A 22,901-nucleotide genomic window follows, 5' to 3' on the forward strand; every position below is an offset into this window, starting at 1 on the left:
TACACCGATGCTCATAATGAAAACCGCTTTTCACACTTGGGGAATAATTTTACCTTTGCAGACACGCTCACTGATTACGATATCCACCATATAATGAATAAAGATGTGTTATAATTCAACATATGTATGTCACAGGTGTTATGCAATCTCTTATCATATGTATAATATTGTAATAGTCTATTATAGGTATGCTTACCAAAACGACAGATTTGTGTGCAGCAACTAGCAAGTTAGTGCTGAAGACGCCTTGAATCATGGACACTTTAAGAAGAAGAGACAATTACAGCAGTCTTGCAATTAAAAAGGGTGGGCCCATTAACTTTATTATCAGTCAAGAAACTCGATGACAGTAGGCCCACATGCTGTTGAACTCACTCACCCGAGCTCAAACATGCTTCAGGTACCACTAGGAGGCGCCAACTAGCAGGAGGTGCTCGAGCTTCTCGACTGCGGTAACATTGTTGTGGAATGACGTCACAGCTGGAAAATGAAGGCGCAGAGGCAGCCATGACTACAAGCTCTGTAATTATTTAATCCAAATAAATACTCGCGGAAAACTTCCATGGCAAGAGCCACAAGTCAGATTGTAAGTATTATGACTTATAGACAAATGCTGATTCGAAGCCGTTACCCATGGTAGATAGTATGGCAGCTGTAAAAGAACATTTTCTGTAGGCCCTCATTCGAGACTCGATGGTTAGCCTTAGCTAGCTAATGCTAGCTAACCTTACCTAGCTAGCCAAAACCCAGAAGGACCTTCGGCAAAATTGTTGTGCTAGTTGCTAATGTTTAAGATCTTAGTTTTGATTTAGCGTGTTTGAAGTTACTAAAGCGGCTGTCAATGTTCTATGTGACTTTGCATGTGATATCGATGTGTATTTAATCCTTGGTTGATCCTGTAACCTTAAGCACGGCATTTGCCAGTGTTATGTTTACAGTAGGTCGTGTATGTGGCCTTACCGCTTGTTATCCTGTAAGCAAATAGTATTTAAGCTAACGATAGCGAGCTAGCTTGGGCGAACTTATGAGTCAACTTTAGCATACACGAAATGGCTGAGAGTGGAGTTCCCTAATAGCAATCGGTGTTTTCAAACACACCTTTTAGTTCAACTTGGGATGCTATCGTGGTAGCAAAAGGCAGGTATACAATGGTGTGTCCAGCATATCCCAATAACACAACTTTTCTATTTTATACTCGCTGTTCTAACGAGCTAATTTTATCAGCAAGCTAGTATTCATGTCAGATGAGCGAGCGAATGAAACTAAACTCGCTAGTCTGTGTTGAAGCTAACCCCAGTTTCTATTTTGAGTTAAACTCCAAACACACGAGGTTATTGATTTGTCTTAGCTACTGCTGCTCATTAAACGGCATTTGTCACTCTGCGCTGTTTTCTCGGCTTTCTATTTTTAAGTTGGGGGTGCTTATTACGTGACTGTACTGTTTTGAGGAAAGCTTGTGGGTACTGGGTGAATGGCCATTTCCAGGGAATCGCTAGCAGTTATCTGTGTGTAGCCACCTTTGGTCAGCTAGCGTTTGCTAGCAGCAGGAACGCAGATCCCGTATCGGCTGTGCTTGTGGCCCTTGATGACTAGCTTGCCTCTTGCTTATTGGACTTCAGGCGTAATAACAGTGGTGTTTTGCACTTGACCGATTGTGATTGTCACTGTGTTGTGGTCGTATTACTTAAATATATGATTAAGTTAATGGGGACGTTGCAGTATGACCTACCAGCTGGCTAACATGGCCAGTTAGCCAAGTTGTTTTTACCAACAACACCGCTGTATCGTGGACGCCCTCATGTTAAAAAAACTAGTCACTTTGCTAGCTAGCCACCTACGACATCCTAATTCGCAATGGAGGTCTGCCAACGGCAACAACGATGAGATCAGGTAGCCAGGGAAAGCTCAAAGCTATAAAATCACTCTGCTAACGTGACGTGTCCGCAAAAGCCATTTGTAAACTACGCTAGAATGTCTGTTGGTGGATCTCCTTGAATGCCATTGGCAAGGCTCCCGCCAGTGTTTGTGTACTGCTTGTTTATTATGACCGTCAAAAGGCTGTTCCTGGCCGAGACTCCTAGTTGGGCCAAAGTTCTCAACTGTCGAGACCTGTGGCTGGCATACTGTCACGGGTGGGACCAATGGTGTTGCTGCCTAGATACAGGTTTTGCATGTGTGTGAATTGGCCATGCACCTGTTTGCATGCGGGTACGTACATGAAACACAAGTCATGTATCCTGGAAGTGCATTATGTAACCGCAGCAGAACGTGTTTGTGTACTACACAACAGCAGAACGTCATGTTGGTGTCTTACAATCTCTTCCTCTCTGCCTTCCTCTTTTTTCTTTCTCTCGTTCTTTCCCTCAGTATGATGTTGCACCCCTCCACTCCTCTGTTGTTCACTGCCCCTGTCCATCCATGGTAAGAGGTCAGCAGGACACGTCACGTCTCCAAGGCAACAGCATGGAGGGTCCCGTTGCACCCCCCCAGCCCACCCAGCCTCGCAAGAAAAGACCCGAGGACTTTAGATTTGGCAAAATCTTGGGAGAGGGCTCCTTTTCTACTGTACGTACACAACCCGGCGTACTCTCTCACACGCTCTTAAAACACTGTGTTATTCTTATCTTGTTGCTGTATACGCGCTTGAAGATTACTTCCCCCCCACTTTGACCACTCCTTGTTGCGCTAAAATGCTGTGTTGGGGGTGTTAACTCTATGTTGTTGTTGTTGTTGTTGTTGTTGTTGTTGTTGTTGTTGACGACTCCAAGACACTGAATATGCCAATATCTTTATTAATACGTATGTCATAACATGCATTACTTTTCATTTCCTCACAGGTTGTCCTTGCAAAGGAACATACAACAGGAAAGGAATATGCCAGTAAGATTGACATTAACATCTTTTTCTGTTGATAATTGCTACATTTACATGAGACATTTAATTCGGAATTAACTTACTTTAATTCTGAATAAAAAAATCTGCTTTGAAAACATCATGTAAACACCTCTTAATTCGGAATTAAAGGAAAGATCAACGTAAACTCGACGGAACTATTTACTATTCTGAATTATTTATCTGGAATTAAATGTAGTGAGTATCTCTATTGCCTCTGTGATATGGTCATTGTTTAAAAACGTTGGCAGCACCTTGCATAAATTGTGTTTTTATCGCAATAAAAATTTGACACAATTTGTGCAAGGTGCAGCCTCCTTTTTGAAAAACTGAGTTGAACATTTGGGCCAGCACTCTCACAGTCAAAGTATTTAAGAGTGACTCCTGCTCCAAGCTGAACAAGGCTTGAAAAATATATATTATGTGGTTATGTGTTGTTCACCATTGCTAATTTGATTGTGTGTACACTTCTTTTTGTTTTGTTGCAGTTAAAATTCTGGAAAAGCGCCACATAATGAAAGAGAACAAGGCGCAGTACGTGAAGAGGGAGCGAGATGTGATGTCAAGCTTGGATCACCCCTTCTTCGTCAAACTCTATTTCACTTTTCAGGACGAAGAGAAGCTCTGTATCCTTCACACACACTCACCAAAAGACACACACCTCTGCTGAAGCCCATCGTTCCCCTCACACCCATTTACCGTTGCTATTTTTAAGCCTTGGCAATGCCCAGGTCCCAGATCTCTCTTGTTTTTGAATCCTAAGGATTTAGGGATGTAGACATTTCAATAGCATGTTTGTATTAGGAGAGTATAGCATCTTTTATGTTAAAAAATGTACACTTTTACAGCACAGTTTTACAGCACGGTTTTTAACCTCTCATCTTCGATGCTTCGTGTCTATGGGAGATGTATATTTTATTCTCAAGATGACCGTTATTCACATTGACAACATGTAGGTTAACAGATATCCAAAACAAATGTATTTAGTTTGAAGCACACAAACAAGTTGTCCAAAACTTTTCAATGTCTTAATGTTGTATTTCAGCAGAATTCAAGTCGGTAGTCCTTGACAAACATTCCCAGACTTTGGCCTGAGTTATGCTAAAAATGGGGAGTTACTGAAATACATCCGTAAGATTGGCTCATTTGATGAGACTTGCACAAGATTCTACTCAGCTGAGATTGTGTCTGCGCTGGAGTACCTGCATGACAAAGGAATAATACACAGGTGTGTAACTTGAAATGATTGTTTTTGTGTTTCTGCTACACAGCTGTGCATTTAGGCAGTTCAGCTGATGTCACTGCTATGTCCATAATCTTTACTTCCGCCAAGGAGGTTATGTTTTTCGTTGTGCTGGTCTGTCTGTCTGTCTGTCTGTCTCTGTGTCTGTTTGTTTGTCTGTTTGCTTGTCATCAGGATAACTCAAAAAGTTATGAACGGATTTGAATGAAACTTTATGGAGTTGTTGTAACTGACCAAAGGAACAAGTGATTGGATTTTGGTGGATCCGGTTCACCGGATCACGAATCGAAACCAGGACTTTTTAAAAGATTCTTCACCATTGCTAGGCTACAAATGTAGATGCCCCTAGTGACCGCAAATTGAATTGTGGGACAGGGTGAATTTTGACATTCCAATTTCTTTTCTAACTCCACAAAAACACTTAAAATAAAAAAGGGTGTAACATAATAGAACATTTGACTATCAAACAGCTTCCTTGGTGGAGGTCTGCACTTTTCTGGGTGCATTTTTAGTTTAAGGTTAAACTTATCAATTAAGATTTTCAGCTACCCAATTTGCTGAGCAGTTTTTGGAAGTGTACAGATAGATGTTTATTAATATTCTCTCCAGACTCAATGAACAAAGTGAAAGTGTCCCATCCGACAATGGTTTAGCAGCAGCCACCAAACAGACAGAGGTGTGAACTCTTGACAGCACAAAGCCTGTGTACACTACCTTTCGACTGATGTCTGTCTTTGGTGTGAACATATGCTGTGACATGCTCTTGATGTCTGACATGGTGAAGCTGTGAATTCTACAGAAAGTCTTGCTTGTTTCCAGAAGCTTTGAACAAAGTGAAAGTGTTCAATTATTTTTTGCTTCAGTAGCCACCAAACAAAGCAGACAAGTTCTGGCCACCAACAGATTTGATGTTTGTCTGCCTGGGGCGAACACACACAGGCAGCGACGAGAGTAAGCGACAGAGAATCGCTGGACTGTGTCGCTAGAGAGATAGAAGCGACAGAGTATGCCCGTTAAAAGCAGAATGCAACCATTCCGACATTCCAATTGGCTGTGGTGGCTGTCGCCGAACTGCATCATAAGGTCATTTGCTTAATATTCGCTGAAGTCCAACTACAAACTGCCGCTCAAATTGCTCAAATCACAGCTAGTCGCCCAAATCACTTTTGTCTCTTCTGTCGCCAACAACTCAATACAAAGTCAGTTACTTCAGTCGCCAAATTCACTCAAGTTGCATCTATTTGTGCGATGTGTGAATAATGCTGTAACTCAGTCTGTATTATAAGGCTGTAACGACATTGTACTGAACTGAGAAATTGTGATGCGCCGAGTCAGGATACTGTTTCGTGATGCAAGAAGGCAGTAGTCTTGATATGCCCTATCAATGTTCTGTTACCCATCATTCTAGAAAACAACCATTTGATGGTATATGATAGTGCTTCCCAGCTTAATATTTAAAAAATCGTGGGGTGTATTGAACCATAAGTTAAAAATCGTGACGCGAACTGAATCGTGAGTTGGGTGAATCGTTACAGCCCTACTGTAATGTGGTGTGAATAATGCTGTGACTCTGCTCTGACGTCTGTCTGTCTGTCTGTCTGTCTGTCTGTCTGTCTGTATGTTGTAGAGACCTCAAGCCGGAGAATATTCTGCTGAGTGAGGAGATGCACATCCAGATCACGGACTTTGGCACAGCCAAGCAGCTCTCCTCAGACTGCAAGCAGGGTGAGTGGATGCTAGGCTTGGGCGATGTCCCCCTAATTGACAGCTGACGATGTTTACAGTGAGACGATGCGATGGACGATGACATCGTCTTAGGGGGGGAGGGATGGGGGGTAGTAATAATTTTTTTTAAATATTGATATATTTTGTATTTATTTTTATTATTCATCTACAGCTAAGTTATTATTTAATTCTATTTAATTTAAGAGTAAGTGAAATATATTAATATTATTATTACATTCTGGGGGATTTTTTTTAAACCTCCTCCTTCTTGCTCAGCTGCTTTGTGAGATGGTCGCTGATATGCAGAGATCCCCCGCTGACCCCTCCCCCTCGCCCTTCTCGTCTCTCCTCCCGTGTCACCTGCAAGCCCAGTGCTTGCTACTTTACCATCAGTTCATTGCGTGGCGTTTTTGGGAGACTTGTCAATAAATTTGTTACATCTGTGAGTTATTTATATGTGTAACTATTTTAAGACGACATATGCGCTGCGTTTTTGCGCAAGCTAGTAGGCTATAACTTTAGCCCCTCTCGCTCACCAGAAAACTAAATGGGAAAGAGATGAGAACCCATGCGTGATTGCGTGCCCTCTCGAGAGGCTTTGCAATGGATTTTAGCCCCGACTTTGTCAATTCCTTGCACTAGAATACGGAATGTTTTGTTTTAGGTCATATCGAGACTTTTTTTTCGCTCATCAATGGAGTTGATCAATGGATAGTTCTACAAGTAGTTCTGGCGGTGAAGCCATGAAGACGAGTGGGCGGACATGGAACCGCTTGCTCACCTTATTGACAGTGGGCTTATCAGAAGTGTACACTCTTGAGTGGCTGCTTCACCGCGAATAGCGAATAAACATTTTGAGGTGAACCGTTAAACATGAAATGTTAAACTGTCGCAAGTGCCGAACGTGTTGCTTATCGTCATGTTACTCCGGAGGAGCCAGCTAGGTAATGCGTAAAGAGTCCCCTTTGTAGTCAACAACTTAGGCCTAGGTCACAGAAATAAATGAACGATATCACTTAGGCCTACTTACATACATCTGCAGCAAACAATAGTTGGGCTTAGTTCACAAGTTTTTTTTTAATTCCATTGTGTTTTTTTCGTAGTTATATCCTAATTCACTCCGCTTGGGGCTTGTGTTCACAACTTGTCTTGAAAACCGCTGCTCCTACTACGGATTTCACGGTAATCTGATCTCAAGTACCGTAATGATTACTATAGCAGCGGCTTCCAAAATACACAAGTACAAGATTCCTTGGCATCACGATGTTTGCCGTCCATCGTGATGCCAGCTGTCCATCGCCGATGGACGATGATATCGTCTATCGGCACAACCCTAGTGGATGCTGGCCAGGCTACGCCCTCCTAATGATGCAACACCTTCTGTGTTGCTTCTGGTCAGGCCACGAGCAATATACATATCATTACTGAGCTCCAGAAAAAACGTGATCTCCACCCACTTTGTTGGGAGCCAATCAATTTTAAGCAGCTCCAACGGCCCTGGGTAGAGGCTTGTTCAAGGCAGTGACGTGGTTTAAGCAGAGGCGTTTTATTTGGACTAAGAAAATGTTTGGTTTTAACTTAGGCACAGCCTTTTCTGGCCTCGACCAGTAGCAGTTGGGAAACGTTAATAGTTATACACGGGGTCAGACCTGTCTCCAACAGAGATTTGAAAGTCGATGATAATCATGGTGAGTGGATGCAGGGCAGAGAAGTCCTGGGGGGTGCTCTAGAAAACAGGACCACTCTCGGTCTTGGGGCCTCTGCACACTGATTCCGACTAAGTGCGGAGCACTGCTCTGCCCATGTTTGATTACACAGTGCCGATGTCCCCGGATGTCGGCTGCAGATTTGGGGTGAACCCTATTTTGTCGGAGCCACCCCTTGTTTGTTAATCTATGGTCTGTTGTGATGAAATTGACTGCGAAGTGTGCGGGGTAACCGTAATTGTCGTGTTCTGCTGTGCTGTCAAAACAGGTGTACGGAAGCCCTTAACTCGGTATATCCACTATGAGCAAGTGGAAACTCTTAAAGGGGCACTGTGTAACATTTTTAGCAGTTTCTTTACAGAATTCATGCTGAGCCTACACAAATGTTACCCTTTTCACGAATACTCACCAACACCATCAAATTCTAATTCATTATGACTGGGAAAGTTGCACTTTTCATACTTGAAAAGTGGGATCTTCTCCATGTCCGCCATTTGGAATTTCCAGAAATAGAATTTTTTAGCTGCAAAGCCTACTGTATGTTGGTCATACTACAACCCCTGGCAAAAAGTATGGAATCACCTGTCGTGGAGGATGTTCATTGAGTTGTTTCAATTTATAAAAAATAGAAGGATGAATGATACGACACAAACCTCAAGTCATTTTCAAAGGGGAACTGTCTGGCTTTAAGAAACACCAAAAGAAATCAAGAAATACAATTAAGTTAGTAAGTAATTGTTACTTTTTTAGAGCATGCATAGAGAAAAAAATATGGAATCACTCAACTCGAAGGAAAAAAATATGGAATCATGAAAAATAAACAGACAAAAGAACGCTTCAAGACTTTTTTGCATCACCTCTGGGCTTCTTAACAACCCACTGCCTCTGAGGAATGGCATTAATGGATGAAAAACAGTACCCTTCATCAATTTTACTCACTCTTTCTCTGATTGCAGTTACCACATTGGCTTTACAGGTTGGAGCCTTGTCATGGACCATTTTCTTAAACGTCTACCTCAGATTTTCATTTGGTTGAGGTCCAGACTGTTTGTAAGCTGACGATATGTTTTTCTTCAATGGGTGACATCACTGATTTTACAGTATGACAAGTAAAGATCCATTAACATCCCAAGAAAAGATTTCATCATCTCCAAGCATCTCTTCAATTGATTGGATAAGAAAAGTGTCCAAAACAACAACGTTAACTTGTGCATTTATTGAAAATGTAATGCAGTCATGTTCCCCCCAGTGCCTTCACCTGACATGCAGCCCCATAGGCTATTGTCAATGACAGTGGACATTTGTACGTTTTCATTAGTCAGTCATCCTCATTTTCATTTTTCATCAACCCCATGTATTAAGTGCACCAGACAACACCTCCAGCATCAAATTGTTCAAAGAGGATTCACAATTAATCAATTAATTAGACTTCCATCCAGTCAAACTGTCTGAATGCTTTTTTTGGGCCATTGCATTGTTGTTTTTCCAATTTGGGTGCATGTGTAAGTTCAGATATCCGTGAATGTCTCTGTATGTAAAGCCCATTTGCTTTAAGTGATTGGAGATGATTGCCAAATTCAATACTTTAAATACTCAAGTTTATATTGAAATTTTGACAATTTTCTGATCCAATCAGTTGAAAGGATGCTTCGGAATGATGAAATCATTTCTCGAAATGGTAATGTACCTGTCCATTGGCAAAACCTGTGAATACATTCTTTAAAGATAAAAACATAAGGTCAAGTGTCATGGCCTACAAAAAGCCTTGAACTCAAATCCAAGACGATATCTGTGGTGGAAATTTGAAAAACATGGTCAATGGCAAGGCTCCAATCCGTTAAGATGATCTGGCACTGTAATCAGAGATAAAATGGAGCAAAAATGATGAAGGGAATGTTTTTTTCCTCGTAAATGCCATGCCTCAGAGACTGTAAGTTGTTCTAAAATCCAAAAGTGGTTCAAAAAAGCTTTTGGAGTGCTTTTTTGTTTGTTTGTTTTTCATGATTCCATATTTTTTTCCTCAGAGTTGAGTGATTCCATATTTTTTTCTCTGTGCATGATCTAAAAAAGTAACCATTACTTACTAACAAATGGTTTTTTGTGATTTCTTTTGGTTTTTCTTAAAGCCAGACAGTTGCACTTTGAAATGACTTGAGGTTTGTGTCACATCTTTCATCCTTCTATTTTTTATAAAATAAAACGACTCAATGAACATCCTCCACGACAGGTGATTCCATACTTTTTGCCAGGGGTTGTAGTATGAATTTATTTGTTAAAGTGACACTGTCCCATTTTTGGAAATAAGGTTATTTTACTCCTCTCATTGAGTTAAATGATGGAGTTTTACCTATCTCCTGTACTTCCTGCCGTTCTCAGAGTATGGCAGTGCAAATTTTACCTCTAAGCTAGCAGTTAACACTGAGTCCTATCAGACCAGTTAACCGCCAGCTGGTCTCATAGGACTCAATGTTAATTGCTAGCATGGAGGTAACATTTGCACTGCCATACTCTGAGTTTTACCTTTCTCCTGTACTTCCGGCCGTTCTCAATCATTTAACTCAAGGAGTAGTGTAAAATAAGCTTATTTCCAAAAATGGGACAGTATCACTTTAAGTATTAGTTTGTTATTTGGTAAATATTCATGAAAAGATCAAATTTGGCTATAGGCAGCACAGTTTCAATGAGAAGCATAGTTACAATACCTACTCTGGCCATCATCCTACACAGTGCACCTTTCAGAGTTCAGGCCTGAAGCTTTGTTTAGATTGAAGGACAAGCCTACAAGTCTATTCTATTAGTACATGGGTGGGGAACCCACGGCCTATGAGGTCGTCTTATCCACCCCCACAATACAATTCTAATGTTATGCAGTTTCACATGAAATATGACGTGTTTTGTAAAGCAATCTTAGAAATTACATTTGTCTGTTGTAAAGGTGACCAACTTCAATATAGGCCCAAAGTGCAGGAGGAAATCCTGGTTTGTGTTCACAGTATGGCCTTTGGAGGGCTTTTCTCGTTTGAGAGGCCACCTCAAATTATGTTAAGTTCCCCACCCCTTTATTAGTAGCTCGACTACAGTTCTCTGAGGGCCAACTTAGCTGGGTCAAGAACTGAACCACCTGTTTGCAATATGCCACATTTGTTTGCAACTAAACTCAAAATGTGAAATGCATTTAGCAATGCAATGCCCAATACAATAATGTCAATTTCCCAAAATGTTCCAGAATGGATACAAGTCAGTTTTCAACTAACCTTCATGTGTCATGTAACATTAAATCATTCAGAAAATCCTAATTTACTCAAACTGTATCACAGGGCAATGTTGGCCACAGAAACCGCCGGTACTTGTTGCATTCTATTAATTCTGCATTTTTAATTGCTGTTGCTGGCAATAGACTGTAAACCTTTTGTCCGCTAGCTTTTTCTGCGTGCCTGCGTGATGAACAGAACTTCCCCCCTGAACAATTTATTGACCTTTGTACACGCACACGTTCGATGTGGTCTGGTCTGTCTCTGGTTGAATTGTCTTTTGATGTCTTTGTGACATTGTTTCATATGCAATGCGCTGACTGTGTGTCTGTCTGTCTGTGTATTTGTGTTTTGTTTTGTTTTTTCAGCCCGGGCAAACTCTTTTGTGGGGACGGCTCAGTATGTCTCCCCAGAACTTCTGATTGAGAAGTCAGCCTGTAAAAGGTGAGAGTTGTGTACATGCGCGCGCACACACACACACACACACACACACACACACACACACACACACACACACACACAAACAAACATGTAGACATGCGCGCGCGCACACACACACACACCAGGGGTGGAACTTAATTTTCCCCACCAGTCACTATGGAAGGTACCGGTATATTCTAATATCTACCAGTCACTCACAACTTTAACCAGACACCATTTTTACCAGTAGGTTGACATATTTCACCCGCCAAAGGCCAAATTCGCCCGTCATTGGCAGGTGGACTGGTGCTTATTTTCATCCCTCACACACACACACACACACAGAGACAAACACACGTGTGCACAGACGCACGTGCATGTAGATATGTCCTCTTTGGTGTCGAGGCTTTGCTATGGAGGAATCTGTGTGACTCTTAAAGGGACACTGTGCAGGAAATGGTCAAAAAAGGTACTGCAACTATGCTGCTCATTGAAACTGGGCTGCCTATTGCCAAATATGATCTTTACATGAAAGTTTACTAAGTAATAAACAAATATTTTCTAGTGTGGTCCAAGTACAGTCATTTTTGCAGCTAAAAATGGCTATTTTTGGAAATTCAAAATGGCGGACCACGGAGAAGATCCCCTTTTCATGTATGAAAAGTGCAATTTTTCCAGTCATAATGAATACTTAGAATTTGATGGTGGTGGTAAGTATTCATGAAAAAGGTAACATTAGTGAATGGGCAGCATGAATTCTGGAAATAAACAACAAAAAATCTCACACAGTGTCCCTTTAAGTCAGAGATGTGATTAAAACATTCTTAACGGGCTTAACTTTTGACAAGATGCCACTTACAGTATGTGCTCCCTCATTCATCATTTCCACAATGTTGCAATGCACATACACAGAACAGATGATGCTATTTCAGATGATGCTTGCTTTTTACTTCACAGATATGCGTGTATTGCTTGTCAAAACTTTAGCTGAGTAAGGCCAGAGACTTGCTGCTGTGTGACTTAGGTTGCGCACGACACGGTGTGCGACAGAGTGCACATACTTGGTCATGAGCTATCAGACCGATACATGCAATGCTGGGGGTATCATGTAGGGCAGCGGTTCCCAACCTATGGGTCGGGACCCAACCTATGGGTCACCAAAGATCCAAAGAGGGTCACTAAAGGCCTTCTTGATTTCAAGGGGTTTAATTTTAAATACCATATAAAGCCCATGTTGAATAAATGACAAAGCATTTATTTAACTATATGCATAGAGGCAACACAAATATAAGTGCTACATTAAGCATTATTCTATATTTGACCAAAGACGAATTGAGGAATAAAATAACTAAAATGAGTTTTCTAAGGAATGTGACTCCCTCTCGTGCGGGCGCTCGCGCAGTTGGGTCACCAAACCTTACAATGGTAAAAACATGGGTCCCTGAAGAAAAAGGTTGGGAACCACTGATGTAGGGTACAGAGAGCCATTGTGACTCTCATTAAATGTTTTCAATCATTGGCTGTATCTCAAAGTCAAGGATCCTGGCCTTGCTAGGATGTAAAATGCCCAGTGGTTGGATACTCCGCGGAGTTCACCAAAGAGAATCCAGTCACTGGGCGTTTCATGTCCTACTTGACTTTGAGATACAGTCATTGTGTGACTCTACCATGACCATGAGATCGGAAATTCACCCTCAAAATTGTCATAAAATACGCATGGCAACCCGTTCATGAGTGAATAGTGTATGTGCATGCCAGCTATTATAGCTGTATATGATGTTTAAAAAAATAATGTGTAGTGAAAGGGTTATTTACTCTGGAAAACCACTTGGCAAAAAATGGCAAAAAAAAACAAGCATGCAACAAGCATGTCTCCGGCCCAAGAAGTGATGAAACTGCTCAACTAACAAAGAAGCGGTTTATGATCAGATAGGTGGCAAATGATTAGGTTTGGACAGATAGTGCCGTAGCCTTTTGAGGTTTGTTTCCTTTTCTTGTGAACAACATCATGGACCCAGTTTTGTTAAACGTGTGTGTGTGTGTAACTCTATTCTACAGTTCTGATCTTTGGGCGTTGGGCTGCATCATCTACCAACTGGTTGCTGGGTTACCACCGTTCAGAGCCGGGTAAGAAACGTTTTGTAAAATATGTAAAAACGGAAAACAACTGTTGTAGATCCTTCTCTTTTCCAGTTTGTATTGTAATAGATTGTAAAACAATGTACCGTATTTTTTGGACTATATGTCGCTCCGGAGTTTAAGTCGCAACGGCCCAAAAATGCATTTTGAAGATGAAAAAAACATATATACGTCGCACCGGACTAATCGTCGCACATTTTTGAAAGGTTATTCTATCCATGGAATCTATGTTGTGATAACTGGCGCATGGTAAGCTGCTGCTCAAAGACGGCATTGTTTTATAAACCAGCATCTGAAGCAGTGGCAACGCATTCAGAGGTGGTGGTAATGCACCAACTAAGATGGTTTGCCAACCGCCATAAAACCACAAAAGGAAAAAGAAGAAGCAGTGATAACGCGCCATGTTGCCCTGTAGTCAGAACAACATTCAATTGTCGGCATTGTTTTGCGTTTGGACCGTGGGAGGGTTCGAGGCAACTTTGTTCCGTCTCCAGAGCACGCCTTTCTTTACCCCCTTTTCTGAGACTTCAGCCCATGACGGTATCAAAGGTGAGGGGGATTTCATCCATGTTGTGTAGCCTATGGTAGTGTCACGTTGTGCACGTTTGTCAGAAACTCGCGGAAATGACCAATTTTCCCCTCGAAGTCGGCTGACTGTCTTTAATAACACAGACGCTCGTTCTCGGATAGAGAGGCGATTGCGTTGCATAGCGCTCCACGACAGGGGATTGCATAACGCGATAAATCCACGAGGTCCGGGACTTCCCGGACAAAAAGTCCTATTAATTTCTTTGGCAATGTCATAGAGCCCGTAACAAGACCGTTGACTCGCAGCGCGCGTTCGAGAACACATTTCTCCTGTATTCAGCTCTTCTTCTAGACGTGGGCCTTGAACCTTCAGATAGCTTTTTTGTTTTTTTTCCCACAACATGCACATTTTCCTCCGCTTTTCTCCAGTCCCCAAACAGTTTTCCATTGCATCCAAACTTTCGTTCAGCTGCCCTATTGCCATTTTCGGCAGCATATTTAATTACTTTCTTGAACTCAGCAGTAGGCTATATTAACATCTTTTGGGTGGTATATTTCTATTCAGTCGTCATTGTAAATGATATTTTTTGTTGTGGTAAGTTGTAACATTTTTTCTATCAGTGGTATTAGGCAACACAACATAGGCCTAGTTGCGCACATATTGCTCTCCCGTGGAGAAAAAAAAACATATGTCGCACCAGAGTATATGTCGCATGTCCAGCCAAACCATGAAAAAAAGTGCGACTTGTAGTCCGGAAAATACGGTACTTTATACAAGCTTGATACGTATCATGACTGAATTAAATACAATTATATATATATATATATATATATATATATATATATATATATATATATATATATATATATATATATATATTTATAAAGAAACGTTTTGTTGAATGACCTCTTTTTTTTTCTTTATTGTGTAGCAGCCCCACCACACCAAGGACCAAACTGAAAGCAGAAAAGTCATGCTAATTTGCTTCTCTCTGCTCTTATCTCTTTACAGAAACGAGTATCTAATATTCCAGAAAATTATAAAATTGGAATACGAGTTCCCAGAGAAATTCTTTCCCAAAGCTAAAGATTTGGTAGAACAGCTTCTGGTGAGTATGGCGACTATGTTTGAGTGTGTGCCTGTTATTTACCTCTGCCAAGGAAGTTACGTTTTCGGTCGCATTGGTTTGTCTGTGCATAACTTTCAGATTTTTCCTGCTGACAGACAAGCAGATTTTGAAATTTTTGGAAATTTGGAGTTATTGGAAATGACAAAAGAATTGAATTTTGGTGGTGATCCATATCACGATCCGGATTCAGGAATTGTTTAAAAGATTCTTCACCATTGCGGGATGGGGCGAATTTTGACATTACAGTTTATAACTCCACAAAAAACGGGGCGGTAAAAACTTGGAAAAAAATTAGGGTGTAATAGTGAAATGTTATATCAAACGGCTTCCTTGACGGAGGTCTGCACTCTGAGTGCATTTCTTGTTTTCATACAGTCTTCTGCGCCTGTGCGCGGGTCACATCGCTCACGGTTTGTCTGGTGCTTGCCCTACACAACAGGGTTTGGATCCTGCGAAGAGGATTGGCTGTGAGGAGATGGGCGGCTATGGGCCCCTGAGGTCTCACCCCTTCTTCGAGTCGGTCTCTTGGGGAGACCTGCACCTCCAGACCCCGCCCAAACTCAACGCGTACCTGCCCGCCATGTCTGAAGATGACGAGGACTGCTATGGCAACGTGAGTACTTGATGCTACGCGCTACAGGCTACACACCACGCGCTAGGCGCTACACACTACATGGTACAACCTACACACTACACACGCTAGACACTACACGCTAGGCGCTACACACTACGAGCTAGACGCTAGACACTACACACTGTACACAGTACGCACACTACACAGTACAGCCTACACACTACATACACTAGACACTATTTGAGTACTACCAACACCTGATCCCATATCCCATCTTAAGTAATGTGGTGTGGTATGTGGTGATGAAAACATCACGAAAACTGCCAGAATGGAACACTGAATTTCGCGCCTCTTTGCTTCGCTCGTTTTGTTTGTATGTGTCCCCAGTTAGGGCTGGTAACATTCCCCAAAAATTAAATTCGAATATGGGTCTTAAAATATGGTCCGAATATCGAATATATTCGAATATTATTATTAATTTAAAAAAAATTCCCGCGGAGAAAATCACACAAAAAAACGAGCGCTGGCCACGGAATAGACGCAGTGGGGAAAAGGCTATTGCATGTCGTTCTACCCGTTTATTTTGTGCCGGACATCGAATAGCTACGAACAACACAAACTTGAAGTGGGAAAGTAGACACACGGCACTAGTCAGGCTGTGCCCGACTAGTGGCGCAACACTTTGAACGTCGATGATAAGCAGGCAAACACGGTGTGAAAGACAATCTTGGTCCGTAACTGGCGACTGTAGAAGCAATGTTGTTTGGTCGTAAGTAAATGTCACTCTTAATTTATCGCGTATTCATTCAGACCAGGATTGATAAAAACACAGCGCTTGGTCAAAACGAAAGTCTATCACCTGGAGTTGGTACGGGGGACCCAGATAGTCTTTCACAACAGCACCTTCGCGGATGCGCTCTCCCTCTCTCTCACTCACCCACACACGCACGAACAGAGACACACACACACACACACGCACGCACCCAATTCAAGCAATTCGTGACTGCCTCTTGTTGCCTTAAGCCATCATTTGTGGCGGACGGTGCGAAAAATGTGAAGACCAGTCGCTTATCTGTAGCTACAAAAAAAGCTATAGCCTATTGCGACTTCATGGTGCTAACTCACACCACGCCAGCTTCCATACCACTTTATCACTCGGCTCACTTTTATTCCGTGCATAGTTTGGGGTGGGGGTGTAGGCCTAGAGCTCCACGTTGTAAGTCATTCACGCGAGACGACAACTTCTTACAATGCGGTTCGAACAGCAATAAGAACTCAAATGTCAAAACAATCTGCACGAAGCTTCTCTCTGTCAACAAAGCAACTTGCAGTCCTTGTTTCCTTGTTGTGACTGCAGCGGCTACACACAGGCCAGTAAGGGACGCACCATGGACACTTAACGGAGGAGAATCAATGTGTGCGCTGCCCTGCGCAATATTTTGTTCGAATGTTACATTCGAATACACATATTTTTCCCATATTCGAATAATATTCGAATTTCGAATATTATTTTACCAGCCCTATCCCCAGTGTTACAAAAGTATGATTGAGATGATGATGAAGAGAATTACGTACAGCAAACACGTTGCACATTGCACCTGTAGTCTCACTTTCAGCCCCCGCCCCCCTTCTCTTTCTTAAAAAAAAAGAAAAGCATGTCCATGTGAGTGAGGGGATTGCATAGCCAGTTTTAGCCTTGGGTCCTCCTCCATGCAGGAGTCCATAGTGAGTGTGAACATTGCACCTCTCCATAAAAAGCTCATCTCATTTCATCAGGATGACTATTAATACCACACTAATTACCTTCCTAATTAAATGGCCTCCTTTTCGCTCTCCTCCCCCTCCCCTTGTCTCGCCTCTCCTCGTCTCGTCATCTCCTCTGTCTTCCTTCCTGCCTGTCTGTCCGCCCTGCCTGCAGTACGATGACCTGCTTAGCCAGTTCAGCAATATGCAGGTGGCTCCGGCAGGGGAGGGGACTTCCCCGGTGCCCATCCCCGTTCCTGCTGCTGCTCCTGGGGGCCAGGAACACGTGCCCAGCCCCAGCCCCAGCCCCAACCCCCACCACCACCACCACCCCCACCCGCAGGCACCCACGCACCAGCCGCCGCTCTCCGTGGACCAGTTCATCCACGACCTGGACAGCAACAGCATGGAGCTGGACCTGCAGTTCTCCGACGAGGAGAAGCGCCTGCTGCTCGACAAACAGTGTGCTGCCAACCCATGGTAATGATCCCACATACAGGAAAATATGTTACAGTACATTACATTACTGCTGTTCGACAAACCGTGTGCCATCAAGCCATGGTAACGATCCCACATACAGGAAAATATAGGTCCACAAAACTGTTCGATACACCCAGACAGGGGTTGAACGTACGTTCCCCCCCCGCCCCCCACCAAGTCACTGTGGTCACTCTGCATTTTTTACCAGTCAACTCGCATTTATAGCTCGAGTTGAGGTGAAAGTTTTCACCCGTCAAAGTGACTGGTGGGTTGACAAATTTACCAGTCACCGCTGAAAATTACTATTTGACGAATGGACAGGTGTTAATTTTCATCCCTACTCCCAGACAAACTTAAATGGCACATCCTGTATTTTCCTCTGCGTCATCTTTTGTTTAATCCAGCACCTGTGCTATTGATGTGCGCACATTTTTTTGACGTTTTAATGGTCCTCCCTCATACACATGCCCCTGCCTACCTCCCATTCATATCTGGTGTACTCTCAGTTTCTGATGGATGGATTGAAGGGGTACATACCTCAATACAGGGCTCTAAATTAACACCAGCCAACCGACCAAATGCTGGTGAAAATTCCGTTTGGATGGTAGAGAAGAGAACTTTCTAGCCACTTTGACTAATAGTGAATGTATGTTTGCCTAGTAAGATTTAACATCTACTTGCCAAATTGGCTAGTGATGAAACAAGTTAATTTATAGCCCTGCCTCAATATATAAAATCATATATTGTATTGGCATATTAAGCCCTTGATGTTGGGTGCTGCGTATATGCAACATTGACCTGGGCACCTGGAGCTGCATGAATGCAAGATGAGGGTCTTAGCTTTTCAATGTAACTTGTTTCAGGTTTTTATGTGCTTCAGAGATATTTAGGTTTTTATAGGCTGAGGGCACCTTTTTCCAAAAAGGGCTTATGCATTTAGCAGGCGTTTTTTTTTTTTTTTTTTTTTTTTTGCAGGTGCCTTATCGTTAAGAGTTTGGTAGTAAAGGTAATCTCCAAAAGAAATATTAAAATGCAAAAGTTTATTGATGTTGGTGTTTTTACATATTCACGTTTATTTGTCTCACAGTCCAATTTTCTTCTATTTGCAGGCATCAGTTTGTGGAGAACAATCTTATTTTAAAGATGGGGCCTGTAGATAAACGCAAGGTAAGGAAGAAAAACTCACATCTTTTCCCATTTCACAGGCTGCAAGCTTTTTGGGTTATGTTTTGCAGTGTAACATACTGGTACTAATGTGCAGTGCATCAGTAAACCTCCCCTGAAGACCTTCGTAATGCTGAATTTAATCACTGGAACTTTCGACCGTACTGATTTGATGCTGAGCTGCTCATTACTGCTAACTACAGATTACTTTCTGTCCATGTTTCCTGTGATGTTTTCAAAGTTGAACTTTTTTTTTTTTTTAAAGGGGCTGTTTAACTTAATGTTATTGCTTAACTTCTATCACTTTTTCTGCTTCACTTTTAAAGTAGGACCTTTTCTAACCTGTGTGCGTGTGTACGTGTGCGTGCGCGTGTCTGTGCGTCCTCAGGGTCTGTTTGCGCGGCGACGGCAGCTCCTCCTGACTGAAGGTCCTCACCTGTACTACGTGGACCCGGTCAACAAGGTCCTGAAAGGGGAGATCCCCTGGTCTCCAGAGCTACGGCCAGAAGCCAAGAACTTCAAAACCTTCTTTGTTCATACGGTGAAAACAAATTGCTTTTTAAATTTAGTTACACCTATACACAACATTTGCATAAAGCCTATGGCAAACGGCAAAGCTGCCGTCAGGGAGGGAAAAGTTAGGACTGTTTTAAGTGCCCAGCATGGTCTGGATAGAGGGCAGGCTATACATTTTACGTTTTAACTCTACTGCCTTGCAAAATGTTTCATCTTTCGTTGACCCCAAATTTCCAGCACATCTGGCTGAAGGATATCATATTAAAGGGAAAGTCAGGTCAAATCTAGTGGGTTTTTTTGTGGGGGTGAATGGGTACAAGTCAATCGTGAGTTCAAAAGTAATTTTGCTGCTAAAAACATTTGAATGTCAAGAATTTTGGACCATATTTGTCATCAGACATTGAGCCATAACGGTACATACCTGTTGCGGACTGATACCGGACACGTTCAGTGGACGTTAAGTGGACATCTGATATCAAACAAAACTGCTCAGCGATAAAAAAAAACGTTGTTTTTAGAGGTTTAGCTCGAGCCTGTTTACAAAAATATCCCATAACGTTACCAAAAAGTTCAGTTTAGTTAAAGCAAGGGTTCGGAGTAGATTCACCCTAATGCCATTTGAACCATCACTTTAAGCAGCTGAACACATTGTCAGAGCTGTCATTCCACATCAAGGAAAATTCATCCAAGAAACTTTTTAGTTAAATCATTTTGGATAGCGTGTCTTGGCTGAATGAGGATCTTCACAGGCACTCAATAATGCATTTATTACACTAGTGTCTCACAGGCACTCTATAATGCATTTATTGCACTAGTGTCTCTCTTTGCTGAGGACTTAAGATGATGATTACATAGAGCTGGGTATTACTAACCTCTTAGCGATACGATGCATAACACGATACATTTGCATACCAATACAATGATGCATATCGCAATAAGGTAGGCCTACAACCAAATATAACTTTTTCTGTAGCGTAACAATTGCACTGTAGTGAATGTGAAAGAGCCTTCACAAAAATGTAGGCCTATAGTTCATGATGCTGCTCTGTAGCAGTTTCTCTGCTGTGTTCAAAAGTCAATGCATTTTATTAAATGAAATATCTATACGGACGCTTATGATGCGATACGTGTATTGTGAAGAGGCCTGTGATGATGTATCCCGTATGTTGGTATTTTGAACACACTCTGATGATTACATTAGCTGAATATTTGTTCTGCCCTTTTTTTTTTTGATAGCCTAACCGGACATACTATCTGATGGACCCCAGTGGAAATGCTGACAGATGGTGTAAGAAAATCCAAGAAGTCTGGAGGAAGATCTACCATAAGCACCAGAACCCTGGCCTATAGGAGCTCCGATCCAGAACCCTGGCCTATAAGAGCTCAGATCTACCAGAACCCTGGCCTATAGGAGCTCAGATCCTACTCGGCCACACCTCCTCCTCCCCCAGCCCCACCCCCCGCATCCCTCTCGGCCAATTACAGAACAGAGACAGTTCCCCCCCACCCAAAAAAACCTGCACCTTCAAATGGTGGCAGTTTCTAGAGTTTAGACTCCATCTCCATCTCCTCTCCATTGTTGCTCTCTTCCTTCTGTCCTTAACCTCCCCCCTAGTCTGCCCCCCCCCCTCTCTTTCTCGCAGTTCATCACAATACTCTGGAATAGTTAGGGTTTTTTTTTCCTCCCCCTTCTCCTTTCTTGGTTTTTGATCCCTTCTTGCTGTCAGGTATGCAGAGTACTTTTTTGGCATACAGGACAGAAGCAAAGGTAGTGTGGCGTTTGAAAGTTAGGGTAGTATGGCATTGAGTCGGTAGTCTTAATGGTTTTTTTTTTTTTTTGCCATTTCCCTTGGAATTTCGCACTTACTGACCGACCGACCCAGCCATAGGAATGAGATGACCCTGAAGCAGAAAGTTAAAGTATAAACTATATCTGTCATCTGTACGTCATCGCATTCCTTGGATTTGCCTCCCTGCCCTAGCTTTGTCATTGCCCCGTATTGTTTATGTATAACTCCATTAACTCTTCATTAACTCATCCTTCAAACAACCGCAGAAGCCACAGCTCTGATCTTATTGGTCACCATTAGAATTTTAAGGCGGGTCCTTTCCCACGATTGGCCACCGTAAGATGGTCTTACTGATACGATTGGATGAGTGTTCAGAATGTTTTCCTGGTCTCGAATTTTTCTCTTTTTGTTTTTTTTTCTTTCTTTCTTGTTTTTTTTTTTGTCGCCCCCCTTCGAGAAGCCGCCTCCTCACCCCAGGAGGAAAACACCCACGCCTCCCAATCATCCAATCACCACCTTCCTCCCCTCACAACAATCACTGCAGAACTCTGGGAAATGTAGTTCTAAAAAACAAAAAGGGGTGTGTCCACACAGGGGTCACACATCAGCCCTGAGCCAATGGCACGACTGATTTCATTGTTTTTGGGTTTATTTTCTCCCTTTTTTTGGTTTTGTTTGTTTATTAGTTTGTTTTTGTTGTTGTTTTTCCCTCTAGTGTAAGGCTCTTTGGTGGGGAGGGGATGACTGTGAGTGTGAGCGTGCAAGTGTGCGTTTAGTGTGCCTGCGAATAGTGAGTGCACTGTGTATGAGGTGGGTGGTATGCGCTTGAGTGAATGTGTGTGTGCGTGTGTGTGCGCGCGTGCAAGTGTGTCCTGTCTCCCTGGGGGCGTTTTAAAGGAAAGGCTGCAGATGTCTATACTACCAAGTTGGTTCAGGAGTAAACCAGGTTAACTTGAGAGGTAAATCACCTAATAGAAGAGCCTGGAGTCCTCATGTTCTTAAGAAAATGAGGACTCCAGGCTCTTCTATTAGGTGATTTACCTTTTAACCTGGTTTACTCCTGAGCCAGCTCTGTAGTATAGGCCCCTGATGGTTGCGTTTGTGTATCTCTCCCTCTCTTGCTCTCTGTTGGCGGAGCAGGGGGAACTGTGATGTACAGATGATGTAATATTGAAAATCTGACGCGAGAAATGCAACGATGCTAGGATCCAGGTTTTGTATTTTTATTCTTGTATAAGGTTATTGGATGGCTACTATTCTAGCCTCTAGTCAGTCTGTGTTATTTAAATTCTAATATATGAAAAATCATATTTGGATTGAAGTCATATTCGGGGGCCATGCTGTGTGTATGTTTTGAGATGTAAAGCCTTTGAATGTGAAGAATTATTGTAAACTATGATATTTTACAGCTTTTTTTTCTTACTATATCATATACATTTTCTATTTGCTCAGTGATTTAATCATATTTCTGATCATTTGAAGCCTGTCTCGTTGCCACGGTGAGGTCTGCTATTCTCGCAGCGCCGCCTAGAGCTGAAATAAAGCATGTAGGGGTTTAGGCCGATAGCCCACGCGTCTGGCTGTGTTTGTTTGTTTTTGT

General features: G+C 42.3%; 1 protein-coding gene across 1 annotated transcript; it reads left to right on the top strand.

Moving 5' to 3' along the window:
* The first annotated feature begins 334 nt into the window (after window positions 1-334).
* pdpk1b (3-phosphoinositide dependent protein kinase 1b) lies at window positions 335-22,282 on the top strand. Its single transcript, XM_063221973.1, has 14 exons — window positions 335-586; window positions 2,368-2,565; window positions 2,838-2,880; window positions 3,381-3,518; window positions 3,976-4,120; window positions 5,763-5,860; window positions 11,186-11,261; window positions 13,296-13,364; window positions 14,917-15,013; window positions 15,474-15,647; window positions 17,527-17,831; window positions 18,941-18,998; window positions 19,384-19,536; window positions 20,748-22,282. The coding sequence occupies exons 1-14, from the start codon at window positions 563-565 to the stop codon at window positions 20,859-20,861; spliced, it is 1,692 nt and encodes a 563-aa protein (XP_063078043.1). The 5' UTR covers window positions 335-562; the 3' UTR covers window positions 20,862-22,282.
* The last annotated feature ends 619 nt before the right edge of the window (window positions 22,283-22,901 follow it).

Source organism: Engraulis encrasicolus, chromosome 17 (assembly GCF_034702125.1).
Source record: "Engraulis encrasicolus isolate BLACKSEA-1 chromosome 17, IST_EnEncr_1.0, whole genome shotgun sequence".
Lineage (NCBI taxonomy): Eukaryota > Metazoa > Chordata > Actinopteri > Clupeiformes > Engraulidae > Engraulis > Engraulis encrasicolus.

Excerpts from the sequence above, each read along its gene's own strand:
- pdpk1b (XM_063221973.1), top strand. The coding sequence starts at position 563 with ATGGCAAGAGCCACAAGTCAGATT. Across the intron at positions 2,566-2,837 it reads GAGAGGGCTCCTTTTCTACT|GTTGTCCTTGCAAAGGAACA; the intron begins GTACGTACACAA and ends ATTTCCTCACAG. Across the intron at positions 19,537-20,747 it reads AAACCTTCTTTGTTCATACG|CCTAACCGGACATACTATCT; the intron begins GTGAAAACAAAT and ends TTTTTTTGATAG.